This window comes from Lytechinus pictus, chromosome 14 (genome assembly GCF_037042905.1).
Source record: "Lytechinus pictus isolate F3 Inbred chromosome 14, Lp3.0, whole genome shotgun sequence".
In the NCBI taxonomy this organism is placed as follows: domain Eukaryota; kingdom Metazoa; phylum Echinodermata; class Echinoidea; order Temnopleuroida; family Toxopneustidae; genus Lytechinus; species Lytechinus pictus.
Window position 1 is genome coordinate 18,885,929 of NC_087258.1, and position 19,894 is coordinate 18,905,822.

The 19,894-nt window shown below is 37.8% G+C and overlaps 1 protein-coding gene and 1 pseudogene across 2 annotated transcripts in view; one reads left to right on the forward strand and one right to left on the reverse strand.

Moving 5' to 3' along the window:
- Nucleotides 1–500: 500 nt before the first annotated feature.
- The window catches only part of LOC129276520 (E3 ubiquitin-protein ligase MIB2-like), a 33,679-nt gene continuing 14,285 nt past the window's right edge, over nt 501–19,894 (reverse strand). Inside the window, exons 9-22 of one of the 2 annotated variants that reach the window (XM_064109377.1) lie at nt 18,994–19,150; nt 18,443–18,582; nt 17,132–17,280; nt 16,486–16,642; nt 14,900–15,054; nt 14,054–14,177; nt 13,354–13,563; nt 9,625–9,803; nt 8,031–8,317; nt 6,060–6,237; nt 5,411–5,540; nt 4,175–4,291; nt 3,294–3,439; nt 501–2,051 (exon numbers count right to left, since the gene is read on the reverse strand). In XM_064109377.1, the coding sequence (XP_063965447.1) occupies nt 1,784–2,051; nt 3,294–3,439; nt 4,175–4,291; nt 5,411–5,540; nt 6,060–6,237; nt 8,031–8,317; nt 9,625–9,803; nt 13,354–13,563; nt 14,054–14,177; nt 14,900–15,054; nt 16,486–16,642; nt 17,132–17,280; nt 18,443–18,582; nt 18,994–19,150 (2,397 nt within the window). In that variant the 3' untranslated portion in view covers nt 501–1,783. The remainder of the gene's footprint in view (nt 2,052–3,293; nt 3,440–4,174; nt 4,292–5,410; nt 5,541–6,059; nt 6,238–8,030; nt 8,318–9,624; nt 9,804–13,353; nt 13,564–14,053; nt 14,178–14,899; nt 15,055–16,485; nt 16,643–17,131; nt 17,281–18,442; nt 18,583–18,993; nt 19,151–19,894) is intronic. The other variant, XM_064109378.1, reaches the window with a different exon arrangement.
- LOC135156701 (uncharacterized protein DDB_G0271670-like) lies at nt 4,516–5,157 on the forward strand (annotated as a pseudogene).

The following is a 19,894-nucleotide window of genomic DNA, read 5'->3' on the forward strand; positions in this document are numbered from 1 at the left end:
TTAATATGTACGAATAGATTTGTGCCCGATTGGCTCTCCATAGTTTAGCTACAACTTTAAACCCGGGTTTAATTTAAACCTGACTTCAGAATACGAGCCTAAGTGTCTGCTAGTGCTGGGCTATATATCAATATTATCGAAATTGTAAGAATACTGAATATTTGATAATGATTTTATAGCAGTAACACGATATCTCGAAAATAATGTTGATTGTGAAAACTTAATCACTATTCATTGACCCCAAATGGTGCTCTGTATTGCTTTAAACCAATTCAAAAGTTCGTAAGTAGGTACCGTTACTCAAATGACCGTTTTTCATGGATAAGCACTAATAAAGGTGTTACTTTCATTCCCCTTTTCTCTCAGAATTGCAGCTCATAATGAATGTATATAATGAATTTTAAGACTTGGCAATATATCATGTTACAGGCGATTTTTTGCTGCCGACAAACGACTAACACTGAAATCAAATATCCACCAGCACTAGTATCTATTTTCCTTTCAGTCATGGATATCTTCAAAAGGAAATTATGGGGTTCCTTCTTTCATAGATCACAGATATCACTCAGAGGCACATGGCGACAGAAAAATTGGAATCGGAGCAGATAAACTGGGCCCCATCTTACAAAGAGTTACCATTGATCCAATCAATCATAACTCTATGGAAATCCATCAGTGTCATAATTTTTTCTTTATGAAATTTTCACAATGTCCTTTGAAAACAAAGAGAAGCATACTGAATTGTCAAGAAAACAGTTAATGTATGAATATACCTCAAAACTAGAAAATATTTTGAAGAAACATGTATTTTAGATGTTGACGTTGCTGGATTTCCATAGTTGTGTACGATTAGATCAATCATAACTCTTTGTAAGATGGGGCCCTGCTGGTCTCCTGTTGGCATGGTTCTTTGTGTCTTAATATTTCAGTAGCATCTCAATATTCCCCAGATATTGTATATATCAATGAAGCATTGTCCTTGTCCTGTCAGGTCTTTCACAGAAGTACATGAATGCGATGCCACATGGCATTCAGCTTTTGTGTTCTGCCTCGGCACATTCAGTCTCCTGACGACATGATTCATCGCACAAGTCTTCATATTTCAGTAGTACTTCGCTATTCCCTACAAATCATGTCAATGAAACATTGTCCTGTCAGGTCTTTCACAGAAGCACATGAATGCGTTGCCACATGGCATTCAGCTTTTGTGTTCTGCATCAGCAGATTCAGTCTCCTATCGACACGATTCATTGCAGATGTCTTCATATTTCAGTAGTATTTTGCTTTTCCCTAGAAATCATGTCAATGAAACACTGTCCTATTATGTCTGTCTCAGAGATCCATGATTATACCATGTTGCATTCAGCTTCAGAGCTCTGCATCAAAGTCATGAGTTTCAAGACGTCAGGATTCTTGGCAGGATTCCTCTGGTTTGAGCAGCGGCTTTCTAACTCTTGACCTGATGATATTTCCCATTGATTCCACTTCATTGTTCATCAATAGTCATGAATGGATGGCAACGTTCATGAAATAGCCCAAAATAGCCATGAATAGATCACGTTTTTCATAAATAGCCGCAAATGGCTATTAATGGATCACATAAATGGCCATGAATAGCCATACATAGCCACAAACAGCCATGAACCGGTCACATTGTTTGTAAATAGCCACAAATAGCCATGAACCGATCACATTGTTCGTAAATAGCCACAAATAGCCATGAATGGATCATCTGGTGGTATTCAGTTCTAAAGCTCTGCACGACCAGAGTCGTCTACCGTCGTTACGATTCTTCGCAAAGATCCTCGAATTTCCGTAGCAGCTCACTAGTCATTGGCCTAGCGCTGGTCTTATTGGTGAAGCACGGATTGATAATGGCTTTCTGCGGCATGCCGACTTCCTCGAGGGAATCGGGAATGATTCGTCCAGAAAAGAAACGTCTCACTAACCCCCACATGGTCATGGTGGGGGGATAAACCGGAACCTCTCCGTAAAGTTCGATGAAGGTGCAGGCTACCGACCAGACATCCTGAGCACTGCTCACCTTCAACCTACATAATTTAAAGAGAGAAATAATGTATGTGAAATATTAGAAAGCATGACAATTGAATGATAATGATGATGATTATAATTGATGATGATGATGATAATGATGATTATAATGGATGATGATAATGATGATGATGATTATAATTGATGATAATGTTGATGAAGATGAAGATTGTGGAGGAGAAGAAGGAAGGGGAGAAAGAAAGATGATGATGAGGAGGATGATAATGATGGTGATGATGGTGAAAATGTTGATGAAGGTGAGGGGGAGGAGTAAAATGAAAAAAAAAAAGATTTTTGATGCTGTTATTGCTATTATGGGGGCGTCGTGGTCTAGTGGTTACGACTCTCGTCTTTCAATCTGAGAGACGTGGGTTCGATTCCATATTACCATGGTGTTTTCCTTCAGCAAGAAATTTACCCTCATTGTGCTACACTTAACCCTGGTGAGGTGAAAGGGTACTGGGTAGGAAGAAATTCCTCGAATGCTTAAGTGCCTGTATGGCGGCTCGGCTACAGCCGGGGTAATAATAATTATGATACCAATTGTTAAGCGCAGTAGAGTATATTAATATAGTAGTTGCACTATAATATATAAACGGTCCATATTACTGCAGATGATGATGGTAGTAGTCATGGTGATAATTATCAAAACATTACTGTAAACAACAACAAAGCATAGATACACAATTTTCAATATCATAAGGTGGTCATCAGATTCAATCTCATCTCCATAAATTTCCCACCATGCACTAATCCGAACTGCTGTGGTAAAGGTCTTGATCCCTCAAATTTTTGGCTGACCTCAGGGGTATGTGTCTTTAGCTATGCTCATTGGGTTGCTCCTTATATTCTTTTTCACTTTAAAAAAAAAACACATTTGAAAAACCTTTCGACAGTGCTATCAATTTAATACATATCCAATGAAGACTCAATCGACATTCTTTGCACAGAAAGGTCCCTCCCACTAAAAGTTTATCATAAAAGGCAAAACTGTCAATTATACAAAGCTTACACATATATCACCAACTGATTATCTGCAACTAATATAGCACTCATATTCATTCTGCAGAGTGCCAAGGCACTAATTGTCATTATCACACACAGCCGGCCAACATCGAGGCAACAAGCGTTTCAAGGAATTAATATTCACGACAGGCACCCTCTGATCGAAAATGCAAGAGTCAGAACCTCTACACCAATCAGACTTGATATTGGGGACAAGAGAATTTCATGTTACTCACGAATGATCGGCATGCATCTCCGGAGCCATGTACATGGGCGTTCCTCTTGCTTTACTAAGGTGACTTGAGAGAGACATGTGAGCTCTTTGTTTGATGTAGGATAGACCCAGGTCACAGAGGTAGGTCTTCAACGTCCCCTTCTCAATCTGCAGGGAGGAAAATATATTTCAGTGATGGACCTTTTCAAATTCCTTAAAAAAGCCCTATTCTAGCTAATGATAGTAATTTTTGAGATTCATCATACAGGCCAAAATCACTTTATATTAACCTAAACTGGTAGGGAGGTGAGAGGCTTCCCCTTCCCTCTTCCTTCCCCATCCCCCTCCCCCCAATCCCTGTGTACCTTGCAGAAGGGCGTAAACTCTCCAGCGCACTATGAATTATGCGTCGCATATTGTTGGCCTAATGCATGCCTTTCTGCTAGCGATCTTCAGCAAGACAGTTAAGGCGACCGCACACCTTACGATTTGTCTGCGACCTGATTTCAGAAAATATGTTGTAGAATTTGATGCTATTATTGAGACTTGGTATATCTTACTGTGTAATATTCGAAATCATCGTACGAATACCTATGTTCAAATCTGTGACTATGCTATCATCCTTCTTAGAATAAAAGCGAATTCAATATCTAGTCATAATGACGTTTTAGCAGTCGTACAATTGGCTACGATTTGAAACTAATTTGGCCTTTACTCCAAAATAAAGGCTTGCAATCTTTCAAAATGGTTATATTAGTATTCTTTCAATTAATTTTAACCTCAAATAAAATGATATGTTCCATTCACATTTTCAGAAAATGAGCATTTGTTCCAAAATCGGATCGCGAACAGTCGTAAGGTGTGCGGTGGCCTTTAATGATGTGATAAGAAGAAAAGTTTTACCAAGATGTTGGTTGGTTTGATGTCAAGATGAAGAAGACCACTGGCGTGCATGAACGTCAGAGCGCTTAATACAGCCTTTGATATCTCGTTCTTCTGTGGGACCGTCAGCGTGGAGCTCTTAAAGTTCATAGAGGATGATAAAACAAAAATATGTGAGTTTTGCAGACTGACATAAATTAGACATGATGATCTATAACATGGGCTCAACTACCATCATCATTGTTCTTTATCTACTTTTTCTTTTACTGTATTTATTGTACATAAATCAATATCAAAATCACTAATATCCGTAATCATTATAAATATAATCATCATGATTGTCGTCACCATCATAATCATCATCATCACCATCATCATCCTCATCCTCATCCTCATCCTCATCATCACCATCATCATCATCACCATCATCCTCATCATCATCACCATCATCATCACCATCATAATCATCATCACCATCATCATCGTCCTCATCACCATCATCACCATCATCACCATCATCATCATCATCATCATCATCATCATCATCATCACCATCACCATCACCATCATCATCATCATCATCATCATCACCATCATCATCATCACCATCATCATGATTGTCGTCACCATCATCATCATCATCACCATCATCATCATCCTCATCATCATCATCACCATCATCACCATCATCACCATCATCATCATCATCATCATCATCATCATCATCACCATCATCACCCTCATCACCATCATCACCATCATCATCATCATCATCATCATCATCATCACCATCATCACCATCATCATAATCATCACCATCATCACCATCATCATCACCATCATAATCATCATCATCACCATCATTGTCATCATCCTCATCATCATCATCACCATCATCACCATCATCATCACCATCATCATCACCACCATCATCATCATCATCACCATCATCATCATCACCATCATCATCATCCTCATTATCACCATCATCATCACCATCATAATCATCACCACCATTGTCACAAATGCCCCTTAGTCTCCATCCCTTCCCCTCTTAAGAAAAATAAAAGCCCTTTTCTTTCCTCTTTTGGGCCGTAATTCCGTTTTGGCAAAGAGAATCCTATTTGTCAACCAAATTTGACAAAAAGGCATAAATTTTCTTCACCCCAACCCCCTAAAATTACAACAACCTGCAACTACCCCTTCCACCCTCATTTAACTAATCTTCTGACTACACTCTTTTAAAGGGGGCTTTACCTTTGTTTTTTCTCCTGGGAAGATATACTGATGAAGCGTTGAGCCGTGGATGAACGTCATGACAAGGTACGCGGAGACATCACTGTAACCCAGAGCCATCAACTGCACAATGTTTGGATGCATGGCTTGTCTGTGTATGATACGATCGAAAAAGAATATTGTACGATGCCTACTTAGCTTGTTGTATGCAATCAAATGGGAGGCTGAATGTTACACATTCGTACAGTTGCATACATACTGTCAATAATAAACCTCGCAGTCAGGAACCAATCATTCTGATGATCACTGACACAAAAAGGCATATGTGGGACAGTGTATTAATATTATTTGGAAAAATACCCGACATTTTTTGGAATTCTGTGATTATTTTGCTAATTTCTCAGCAATTACACATTTTTTTTCCAAGAGTCACTTGGCACATATTTGTTATTTATACATACAAACACTTGGGTGGCCATTCTGTTGGATTCTGTTCAAACCCATTTTGAGATCATTACCTCAATTGGCATTTATCTTTAAAGGAGGTGAAATGAAAAGGGTAAAAATGTCTTTTCTACCCATGATTCCTGAATCAAACAGTAATTTTTTTCATCATTGTCGGTATGCTTGCTAATTTCAGAAATATTCTCGGAAGTTGTTTGCTACTCACTTGTGAATATCCACCTCCTTTTCTATCTCCGCTCGTTTGCTGCCAGCTATGTTCATCTTCTTAATAGCGACCGTAGTCCCCCTCCAGCGCCCTCTATAGACCCGAGCGAAAGAACCTCCGCCGATCTCAACACCGAGGTCCAGCTCATTCACATCGATCCGGTGTACACCTTCAAATGCTGACAGTGGAAAGATATGAAAAGTATAGAAGTTTGGTTTATACAATGTACTTGGCAATGGTATAGCATTGCCTTATGAACGTGAGGTCATGGGTTGGATTTCCAATTGAGTTACTCCAATGGCTGAATATAATGGTCTTATCTGACTCTTGATGTGATGCTTGACATATGAGAATGAAAGAGAATAACAATATTTCAGTATCATAGGTGGTGTTGCAAGAAAATATTTGCAGCCATTTGCAAATATTCTGTTGCAATTTTACAACTGATAAATCAATTTGAACTGTAGCAAATCAGAATACACAGACTGTTTCAAGATGCAGATCAGGGCCCCGTCTTACAAAGAGTGACCTTTGATCCAATCAATCTTAACTCTATGGAAATCCATCCATACCATAATTTTTTTGCTACAAGAAATTTGCACGATGTCCTTTGTAGACAAAGAGAAGCACTGAATTTTCAAGAAAACAATGAATGCATGAATATACATCATAGTTAGAAAAATATTTTAAACAAACATGCACAATATATGTTGACGTTGCTGGCTGTCCATAGTTGTGATTGATCAGATCAATTGAAACTCTTTATAAGACGGGGCCCAGTAATCAATCACAAATTTGTAGTTAATTACAATTGATCGCAAGTTTCTTGCAATCCCCCAATCGTCATATCTTGCAGCTCAATATGAAATACAGAGCATCATTGAAAGGGAGAATGTTGGCATGAGTGTGTGTGCTTTCTTTTTGTGTATTTATTCATTCATTCATCTATCCATCGATTCCATCAGTCATTCAGTTAATAAATTATTCATTCATTCATGCAGTCATTCATTTATTCATCTATCTATCCATCCATCCATCCATTCATTCAATCATTCATCCATTTATTGATCTATTGATTCCATCATTCATTCATTCATTCAATCATTCATCCATTTATTGATCTATTGATTCCATCATTCATTTATTCATTCATTCATTCAGTCATTGATCCATTCAAGTCACTCATTCATTCATTCAATTATTAATTTATTAATTATTTCATTCATTTAATTATTTATTTATTTACTCATTCATTCATTCATTCTTTAACTTATTAATTCATAATTGATTTCATTCATTTAATTATTCTTTTATTCATTCATTTAGTTATTAATTCATTCAATTATTCACATATTTATTCATACTTTTCATTGTTATCTATTTTTTATTTTTATTATTATCGATTATATTTATAATTATCTATTGATTTTTTTAATTTAATTGTTTTTATATTTATTCAATAATTTATTATTATTATTATATATTTATTAATCCTTTCTTTTTGAGGGGGGAGGAGGGTACAACCAACCCCCTACCAGTAAGTTGCCAATTTGTCTACTCCCAACTCGTCCACTCACCACATGGTCTACCTTCATTTAATAGTCTAATGCCATTCCATCCATCAACATTTCGTCTAACAACCATTTGGTCCAATCATCACTCCATCTAATCATCACTTTGTCTAATCACCATTTCGTCTACGACCATTTTGTCTCATGACCAGTTGGTCTAATATCCATTTCATTTTCATTCATTTTGCACAAATAACGCTTAGTCCAATTAGACCAAATGGTATATAGACTAAATAGATTTTGGATCAACTGGTTATTAGACGAAATGGTGAGTGGACGCGAAATGGCAATTAGATCATGTGGATAGTGGACGAACTGATGGTAGAACAAATGATAGTAGACGAGTTGGCAGTTGGACGAATTGGCATCAGACAAATTGGAAATAAACCCCACTACCTACCTCTTGGGAATTGCGGAGGCTGCTGAGAGATAGGAGGTGACCTTGGTGACCTAGGCAGTAAGTTCTCTCTTAATTGATTGAGACTACGTGGCTTCCCTTGTCCCATGGACAACTTCAGTCGACTCCGTGGTTGCTGCTGCGGCTGTTGCTGTTGGTCTAGACTCTGTGGCTGTTGCAAGCTTGCTGGTGGTGATGTTTGGGTCGGTGGTTGCTTGGACTTGAGATTAAAAACCCGGCTGGCACTGTCTACCTGGAAGCCGTCAACTTCATCTACAGGTGCTGGGACGCTACATGAAAAAGCAATTTTCATTTATGACATAAAGCCCGATACAAGTAGTCGCAGGGAGCCATAATTTCGAAAGAAAGCCTTTTAAACCGTGGTGAAATATTACAGGCATAAGAGACAGAAATTTGTAAAGAACGACTGACAAATCTTAAACGTAAATTCCTAGTTCTAATTGTTTGATGAGAGGCATATATATCAAGACTTAATGAAATAGGCCTTGTGGGCGTTTCATAAAGCTGTTCGTAAGTTAAGAGCGACTTTAAGAATGACTGGTGATCATTTCTTGCGGTAAATGGTAGATTCATTGGCGATGGTTTAGCACGTAAGGATCACCAGTCGTTCTTAAAGTCGCTCTTAACTTACGAACTGCTTTATGAAACGGCCCCCTGGGATAATAGATTCACTGTGTCCCAATTTCTGTGCCAATTTAAACCAAGGGGTGTTTCATAAAAAGTGTTAACTTAGAGTCATGCTTAAATCAGGGGTGTGAGTGGTCACAAATAAAAAGATCTGAAAAAAGCTGAAACTTGTAGAAAGTCTGAAATAGAAAGAGCTCCCATACTTTTTGTATTGAGGAAAGCCAAAAATAAGCTAAAATTAAGCTGAAAATCAAAACGAAAAAAATCTGAAATCAGATACAATTCTGAACTCTCACACCCCTGTTAAATGTCAACGCACACATGACACGTAACATGCAATCTTATTAATACGCTACGCATGCATCGCCTAGCACAATATGACCAATGTGGTGATGCCTTTTATAACGTATGCAATACCATGTAATTCTAAGTCACACTTGAATCTTTGTAAAAGACACCATTCTCACTACCTTCCTAAAACTAGCTTACTGGAAACCAGTTTAGTGGAAACTAGTTTAACGTGTAACGAACACAATTGAAGCGATCTTGGCAGCGATCTTCCAAACCGGTTCATAAAACCACCTTTCGATGTAGTTTTCAAGATCGCTTTGCCTTGTTAAACTGGTTTTAGCGTAAGTGAGGACACAACCGTTCTTCGGGAAGCGATCTTCGCACATTTTGAGCGCGCTACTCTACACACTGTGGGTAGAATACCTTTTGAAGCGGTTTCGAATTTCGTGCGAAACGTGTCACCCCACTGAGAGCGTTCCCAGAGCAACAAGATCGCTTTACGTGAAGCAATTTTGAAAACCACTTTCGGGTGATCAAATGGGAAAGCTAGCAAAGCGATCTTCCAAACTGGTTTCCTGAACCAATTTCCAGTAAACTACATGTAGTTTTAGAAAGCGTAATGAGAATGGGGTCAAACACCCCCCCCCAGGATCTTTACCTGACTGGGTTTCCTTCAATGCCATTGAGAGCCTTCAGTACTCCACTGTTCTCCACCAACTGTAAGGGTTTCTTGTGAGTCCGGTTATAAATGTCAATCCTTGCGCCGTTTTGGATGAGATATACAATCAATGGTACTCCAGGTATCTTCAGCAAGGAGTCATCGACACCTTTACATAACTATGGAGGTAAAAGGTTTTTTTTTAAGAAATAGTCAGTTAAGAGTAATGATTAACCAACATCTTTGCAAGACTGTAGATGTAAAATGTCAGAAAAACTTGAATCAATGGTTAAGAATCAAACATTTTGGGTAAATGAAACACTCTTTTAGTTGACAGTAACGCTAGGTTATCAAGCATTTGCTTGTGTAGCCCCCAAGCTCTGGAATAGCTTACCCCTGGATGTTAGGAAAGCACCATCCGCAAACAACTTTAAATCAAAGTTCAAAACATATCTATTCAATTAATAACAAGCATTTTAGGAGTCCTATAAAGCGCAGTAGAATATATACTTTTTTTAACAGTTTCTGCGCTCTACAAATTTATATTACATAGGTTATGTAGATTCGAATCAGTGAAAGGTCAATACGCCATCACGTGACCAAAGCTGCGAGGATCGCATTTGTTATATTCTAGGTTTTGACGTCACCTCAGTGAATATAACTGTGTTGTATTGTCAATTGCGGCGTTCACTAAGGTGATGTCACTCGCTGCTTACAAGTTGCGTAATCAGGTACTTTATTAGATGTAGTGTTAATGCGTCCATTGCATGAAGAACCTGCTTGATGTATTTTCCAAAATTTGTCTATTATGACGTAAATGGATCAGAGATGCAGCAAGAATTTCGGGTTAATCAGAGAGCCAGATGATGAATCTCTGATGGCGAATCCACATAGACTATATAATATAACAGATATTGCCTGGTCTATCTTTTTAATAAATAACATTTCATCTCCCCTCCGAAGCTATATTTTTCCCTCAGGAAAATATTCTCCCTCAGCTTCGGGCAAAATATAATCCCTTGGGACAAATATAAACTCCTTGGGACAAATATAAACTCCATCGGGGAGAGGAAATGTTATATTCAAACTCAAGGTAGGCAATATCTGTATAATATTACATTACCTATATAGATACTTATGCGCGACTGGTCAGCGAAACCGTCACGTGACCATCGTAACAAGGATGATTATCGGTATCTTTCCCAACATGACGTAAAATACGTCATACCTCGGAATATAACGCTGTGATTACGTCATACCTCGGAATATAACGCAGTTATATTCCGAGGTATGACGTCACATGAGCATATTTGCGCTTGCGCCGCATTCGCGCGGCGCGAAATTGGAAGAAACAAAATTTTGTTCGTCAAAATGGCTGCTTCAGCGAGTCGATTCGCATCGCTTGGTGAGGAACAATTGGAGGAAATCATTGATCAAAAAGATGCCCGTTCAACTAAAAGGGTTATCACTTTGGCGGAGAATGTTCTCAAAGCTTACTGTGAACACAAAGGATTTACAATTCAAGAAACAATCACATCAGCTGAGCTGAGCAATTTTCTTCGATCGTTTTATGCGGAGGTGCGTAGATCAAACGGTGAACTGTACAGTAAACGTTCGATGATAACGCTACGATATGGACTGCAAAGACATTTCAGCAAATTTGGTTTCAACATCGTGAATGACCCGGAATTCAGAGAAGCAAATGACATGTTTCATGCTGTTCTTGTAAAACTGAAGAAGGAAGGAAAAGGATCTGTTGATCACAAGGAACCGATCACAAAAGATGATTTTTTTAAAATTAAATCATCGACAGCAACTGATGTGAACACACCGAGAGGACTTCAAAACAAAGTTTTCATGGACATTATGATGCATCTGTGCAATCGTGGGAGAGAAAACTTGCGGAATTTTTCTAAGAAAGATTTTGTCGTTGTAAAGGATTCAACAAATGAGAAATATGTCTACCTCGCCACTGATAAATTAACTAAAAATCACCGTGGAGAATCACTGGACGACTCACACAGTCAACAAGGAAGGATGTACCAAACCCATAAACCGGACTGTCCCGTTGAAACTTTTGAACTGTATGTTTCTCATCTTAATCCTGCATGAGAGGATTTTTTTCAGCGTCCGAAGATAAGTGTGGAAAGAAATCAACAAGTGTGGTACTATAATTCTCCCGCAGGCAAGAATACTTTGGGTGATAAAATGAAAAAAATATCACTTGAAGCCCACACATCAAAGGTTACACAAACCACTGCTTACGCGCAACGTCAATCCACGTCCTGGATGCGAGTGGGTTTGAAGCGAGACACATCATGTCCGTATCCGGACACAAGTCGGAAAGTAGTATCAAACACTACTCTTATGTTGATGAAGCTAAAAAAAGATGCATGAGCAGATGCCTGTCATCTATGGGTGATGGAACAGCTGGTCCATCGACACAGACGAGGCCTACAGCACCGTCCACTTCTTGCATTCATCCTAGTACTAGTACTAGACCTACTAGTCCAGGACCAGGTCCAGGACCAGGACATAATCCTACAGCTCTCGTGCCAGCAGCAAACACCGAAGATGCATCGTCACCTAGTTCACAGTCTCAGTCTTCACCTCAAATAAATGTTGTCTCGAACAAATTAGCCTTGGACAAGAAGCGGCAGTACAATTTTTACAATTGTATGGTCAATTTTTACAACTAACATTTGACTATAGACCTATACAACGGAATCTAGATAGAGACTAGACGTATTCAGCATCGTGTTTACTTTTAAAGCGTTGGAATTTTAGTGTGTTCAACTTGTTGGTGTTTGGAAATATTTTACAATTGGATTTTATCATGTTTTTTCGGATTTCTTAACATCTAGTGCACTGGAACTACAATATTTGGTGAGTCAGTACAATGTTCTACCTATCTTGTAATATGCATCTATACATGTCATTGTAATATAACAGATATTGACTTTATCCTTCGGGAACAATATAACATTTAATTTCCCTTGGGTAGTTATATTTTTGTCTTGGGAACTATATTTTTCCTTAGCGCTACGCGCTTCGGAAAAATATAATATCCCTCGACAAAAATATAACTCCCCTCGAGGATCTCAAATGTTATATTTCCCCTCTAGGCAGTCAATATCTGTATAATATGTTATCATTATTATCATTTTCATTATCAATATACTTCATACCACAGCCGTTTTGGGGCACAATCTAGTAATGTAATGGAATAGTGACATGCACTTTTGGGAGATATGCTTTAACAATCAAACACCTGGGCCCCGTCTTACAAAGAGTGACGATTGATCCAATCAATTATCCAATCCAATCCTATTAATATGGCGGCTCAGCTACAGCCGGGGTAATAATATGATACCAAGTATCAAAAGCGCAGTTGAGTATATGCACATAGTAACTGCGCTATATAAATGGACATATTATATTATTATCGTAAGTCTACGGAAATCCATCAGTGTCATAACTTTTTCAACAGGAAATTGGCAAAATTTCCTTTGAAACAAAGGCAAACACACCAAATTGTCAAGAAATCAATGAATTTATGAAAATACAGCATATCTAGTAATATTTTTTAACAAACATGTATTTTTAGATGTGGGCTTTGCTGGCTTTCCATAGTTGGGTTTGATCAGATCAATCGCAACTCTTTGTAAGAATGATTAATTTATGAATTAGTTTTATAATCAGCTTTGGATAATGCAATATCACACATACAGGCTGGATTACGGAGGCATCACTCTCAGAGGGGTTGTGTTTGTATCTCAGCACAGCTATATGCAGGCAAGTATCCCCATCAGCATCACTGGCATTGACATCAGCACCCGCCTCAACCAGCAGTTTCACTATGCTCACGTGCCCCCCTGACACAGCGATCGACAGTGGCGTCTTCTGTTGTGAATTGCGGTCATCGAGTATACTTCGGTCCTAAAGAGGGCAGCATTCGTTAAATAAAAAGATCAAGCTTCAAATCATTATCAAAGCGATTCAGGATTAAAACAGACGTACATTGTACATTATTAAAGTCAGACGTACATTTTTCATGAAGGTGTGGAACTTCTAGCTACAGAGAGTATAAATTGATTTGATGTAATTGGAATTATTTTCCAACAGCAAATTTGCAACTAAAATTTCTAATTGATTATATTTAAAAAATTAATGTAACTCCCCCCACATCAAGGTCTCAAATTTGCATTTATTTTTAAGGGTCACTCTATTAGCTGCTAAACATGGTAACCATTTCAAAGATATATTGTCGTAACATGTACTTTTACAACAAAATTGAAAAAAATAACAATTTGAATTATTAAGGTAAATCACAAACAATTCCTTATGTTAAGGGATTTTTTTATTAAAGTGACTAACTAGAATAAAAACCCTTGCTTATATAAAAACTACAACTGATATACAGGCTTACTTTCTCAATTAGGCATCGAGCGACCTTCTCAAAGTTGTTGCTAGCGGCAACGTGAAGAGCAGTTTCACCATCTCTTCTCAGTTTAAGAAGATGGGGTGCATGAGAGACCAGACGTTCAGCAGCACTAGAAAAGAAGAATAAAAGAAAATTTGTTAGATGTTTCTGATCGAATAATAATTGAAAACTCAAAATCTAAGACAATTCATAGTCATGTAAAAATACACGAAATACCACTTATACCTACACTAATAAAAAAATAAGTTCAAACCGTAGGATAAGTAAACTGCGCTTATTAAGGTCTTGGTCTTTACGAAGCAAGCCAATTGTATGCAATCTTGAGAGTCAAGATTCAAGATTCAGTATTAAAGAATCAAGATCATTAGTTATCTTTTACACTGCCAAAGCACACAAAGGAGTCTGTAACTTTGAAAAAAATAATTATATAGGCCCCTCACACTTTCTCTATTTTATGTTTTGAGCTGTATTAGTCATCAATAATTATTACATCAATTTTGTATTTTCAAATTGTACAATTTGATATGATGTAAAATTTAGAAAAAATAAACTAAACACAACCAATTATCATAATGGAACGATATAAAGCCTATTAGAAATAATCTGGGCATTAGAAGATAATATTCACTAAAAAACAAATAAAAATAATAATCCAGTACTATAGAGCTCTTAATACTTTGGAACAATGTTTCTAAGCACTTTAAAGATATATTTTTACTCCGGTTATTGGATCATGGTATGGAACTTTTGCCCTAGCTGATATTTTTGGCTAATTAGTGCAGCATGGACTGAACGTGAGTTGAAAAGAGTTTTTTGTTTTTTCATACTTACTAGTCGTTGCCCCTGAGGGCAGCATAATGTAGTACCGATAAATTCTTTTTGTTGCGGAGGGTAAGATCACACTTCGGCCATGGAACAAGGACGTCTATTACTTCACGTTTGTCTTTATGGATAGCATCGTGAAGAGCAAGGTCTCCAGCTTTATCCTGATGAAAAATAAAATGAAGTCAGTCCCTGAGGCCAGTATTCTGAAGTCGGGTTTAATTTAAACTCTGGTTTTAAGTTGTGGTTTAACTATGGAAAGCCAGTTGTTACATAAATCTCTAACAGTAGAGGTTCCATGTATCAGCTCATTTGACTCCAAATACATTATTAACTGCCTGGGAAGGTTAAGTATGACAGATGTCTTCACCATTAAAGAATTAGTACAGAGCACAGTAAACATGAGAAGCATTCACTGTACACAAAATTTTGAAACGTTTGGCTTCCCATAATTTTAGCACAGAGTTAGACCATGGTCTAAGTCAAACCCGACGTCAGAATACGATTGGCCCGTATTCTGAAGTCAGGTTTAACTTAGACCATGGTCTAACTCTTGTGCTAAAATTATGGGGAGCCAAAAATTCAAAATTCTGTTTATATTGTATATTTCTTATGTTTACTATTTTGTTTCCTTTTGCTTTCATAATGAAGAAAAATACTTCAATTATCATTCCCAGACAATTATGAACAATTTGGGTGTCATATGAGTTAATAAATTGAATGTTTACTGTTCGGGATTCGTGCCCCAATTGGCTCTCCATAGTTAAACCACAACTTTAAACCAGGGTTTTAATTTAAACCCGAGTTCAGAATACGGGCCATTGAATACATCTTTTGAAACCCATCAGAATTTGAATATGGCATTTTTATTGGCATTTTTATTGCCATTAGGATTTAAATTAAAATCTAGGACCCTCTCTCGGTAATGTTTTTATTTAAAATAGAAATTTGAGCACTCATTTTGCATACATGTATTTAGTAATTGGATTATAAAGCTACGGACAAAGGTCATTTCCTAAAATTTTCAGGCAATCTCATGCTTGAGAAGGCCTTTTATATAATCAACACGTAAATATATAGATATTTTATTTGGATTGGGCACCCAATCGAATCAAATTCTGATGCAAAATTTGAAAATTTATCCAATAAAACACATTTTCATTTATTATTATTTCATCAGAAAGTCTTTAAAATCAAGGTTAATTGCCAACATATTAATCATAGATAAAGATCTGGTACATCGAAACAAACTGATCTTTGTAAAATCATGAAAAAACATGTAATTCTGGTGATCACTTACACAACAAGGCATATGTGGGACAGTGTATTAATATTACTTGGAAATATACACGACATTTGATGGAATTCCGTGCTTATTTCTCACCAATTACACGTTTTCTTCCAGAGTCATTTGGCACATATTTTTTGTTATACCTACATACACTTGGGTGGTCAATTTATTGGATTCTATTCAAGATCATTACCACAAATGGTATTTATTTTTAAATATAATCTCAATGAAATGGAATAGTGACATGCATTTTGGGGGATTTCGCAAAACTAAAGATTAGGCTTTAAACATCACAAAGACTTACCTGAGCATTACATTGGCATCCTCTCTTGAGGAGGATCTCGACACACCTGACATGACCTCTACGAGCCGCGACGTGGAGGCAGCTCCTCCTTTGCTTGTTGACGACGTTGATATAGCAACCCTTATCCAACAAGTATTCCACCATGACAGGTTTATCACTGCAACAAGAGGATAAACAACAGTCTTCTTTATGGTACTACAACTAAAATAAAAAAATTGTTATGTAACTTTGGATCCGCTTCGCGAATTTGGTCTTAAATGTTGTGCGAGACTTGAAGGAAAAAAGTCATGAAACGTCGCGGTGCGATCTTTTTCGTGTTACAGATTTATCGGAGGGGGGGGGGGCGGGATAGGGTTAAAAAAATAATTACCTATCACTTATATAAATTTGCATCTGAAATGTGGAATTGATTACAACACCCCAAAATTTCAGTTACCAGAGGACACAAGAGCCCTTGTGGGATTTGAACCCTGGACTTTGTGGTTCAAAGTCCGGAGACTTATCTACTAAGCCACAACACCTCTAATGACTAAACACAACCAAAAATTATTTCCCCAAATATTTCAAAGTATCAATATAAATAAATCTTACAATACTCTTAGAATCGAGAGCTGTACACAAGAATACCTTTTTTTACTTTTCTCACCCATAAACAGCATAAAGCAGAGCAGTATCTCCATCGTTATCGACTGCTTCCAAAGAAGGTCTATACTTCATCAGTTCTTTCACCGTCGACAGGTGACCTTGGTGGGCCGCTACTTGGAGTGCTGTGCGATTCGAGTATAATGAGTCAATCTAAGAGACAGCAGAGGAGATTAAGTGAGATTTGAGAAAGCATGGATGTTAAGGGACAGACAGAGGTTTTGTAACCAGGGGGGAGGGTGTTTCACAAAGATTTAAGTATGACTTAGAGTCGAACTTAAATGTCTAGTTGCGTACGTTAAAAAATGCATGGCCGCATTGGTCAGATCATGCGAAGAGGACGCGCACTACTGCGTATTGATCAATAAGATTGCGCGTTTCATATCGTGTACGCGTCGGCATTTAAGTGCGACTTTGAGTCATACTTAAATCTTTGTGAAACACCCCCCTGGACCTAATTACTCAAATGTTTGCAATCAATCAAATAATGGCAATGGCTAATGAAGATCACTGTTGACCATACTTATTGTTCAACCAGCATAAAGAACAGACAACGCAGAAGCTGTAAATTCTTGCTCTACTACCGATAATCACACCACAAAAATAAGCCAGTTTGGAGTTCCATTCTGCGCATGAACAGAAGAAGGTCATTTGTACATGTACTAAAGTGACATGGTGGTTTGAAATTTAATGAGATAAGCACCAACTTTGATTGTCTTGATTATTTATATATTCTTTTGAATTGTGTGTTTAATTAGATGCACAGACAAAAAAAATTATGCGTCCATTAGTGGCTGGTATTTCACAGTTGGCAAAGTACATTGATATAACAACATGCTAATTTGCATTCGTAGCAAAAATGCCACAAATACCTTCATAAAGTGTTCATTGTGTGCTATTTTAGTAACCTGGTGGGTGTTTCATAAAGCTGTTGGTAAGTTAAGAGCGACTTTAAGAACGACTGGTGAACCTTTCTTGTGGAAAATGGTATATCCATTGGCGATGGTTAAGCGCGTAAGAAAGGTTCACCAGTCGCTCTTAAAGTCGCTCTTAACTTACGAACAGCTTTATGAAACGGCCCCCTGGTCTATGTAATTTCTGCATCCTGCTATGTTAGGCATGCATACATAATATCTTGCTTTGAAATCTGCCTATCATAATGAAAGAAATGAAAGGTCGTTTGACCCAAATTGCCAATGAGGTAACTCCGGATCAAACCCGGGTCATCAGAATCCGAAACCCCTGCTCTACCAACCGAGCTATCGCTCCTCCTTGGTGATTCATGATGAAATAATGGATATCAGAAGATGCTTACCATATCAGGATGCATCTCTAGGATGATCTTGACCTCACTGACACGCCCCATAGCCGCTGCTTTACTAAAACGTCTCTTATTAGCTTGGTCACTTTGAACACCCATGGATTTCTGCTGGTCAAGCAGCGATAGGAACCCATCTAGGAAACAATCGGAACATGATGGAATGCTAGATGAATGATGTGATTGGAATAAGAGATTTAACCCTGACTAGGGGGCCACCCAGGCCCACTCCCCTTTGACACTTTGCACAGTTAGTCAAAATCACAAAAAGATTTTTCCCCCAATGTCTCCTGACTTTTGTCTTTGCAGTCCGACAAACTTTTTAGAATTGGATACACTGTCGAAATCTTAATGCCCGGTTATGCAGTTATAACATCAGGTAACATTTTGTGAACGCATGTCGGACCCAAATTGCTCAAAAACATGATTTCAAGTACAACTCCAATGCCAAAATTTCTTGCCAGAATGGGTGGGTGGATGGATGGATCCATACATGTACAGGTAGGAAAGCAGACAGACAGACAGAAAGATATATAGATTCTACCCACCTCCTGGCTCCTGTTCAAACACAGCTTCATGTTGCCCTGGCTCTACCAACGTCAAACATGCCGGATGGAATAGAAGCCTAATAGAAGTAGCTTCTATCTTAACCTTGATGTCGCCATCACTGTATATCTGTTCTACACATGCCTCTCTACCCAGAATCTGGACATGGTTGAAAATCACACGATTTAGATAAATCCACATGAATTCATTTTTTCTTTAATCCTCGTACTACAAAGGAAAAGGTACAATATCCGAAGGCAGATCCGTTTGACAGGGAATGAGTGAAATAGAAGATATTAACGAAAACACATCAAAACTTATTACAAAATACTATCGAGCAGTTTTTAAATATCCCAGTTCAGGGGACTGTTTCATAAAGCTGTTCGTAAGTTAAGAGCAACTTTAAGATCGACTGGTATCCTTTCTTGTGGTAAACGGTAAATTCATTGGCGATGGTTAAGCGTGTGAGAAAGGTTCACTAGTCGTTCTTACAATCACCTTAAGTTACGAACAGCTTTATGAAACGGCCCTCAGGCATAGTTTCAAGAAAGATGTATTCTTTAAAAAAAATTATGAACAGACTGCAACAATCACACATTCCCTCCTACCCAGGCAATCATTTATTCCCAGTGCACACATGCCAATCTAATGACACTGATGTTTGCATCTAAAGGCCACCGCACACCTTACGACTGGTCTGCGACCCGATTTTGGAACAAATCACATTTTTCTCATTTTCTGAAGATGTGAATGGAACATGAGTAAAGTCCAAATTGGTTTCAAATCGTAGGCAATCGTACGACTGCTATGACGTCATTACGACTAGATATTAAATTTGATTTTATTCTAAGAAGAATGATAGCATAGTCACAAATTTGAACATAGGTATTTGTACGATGATTT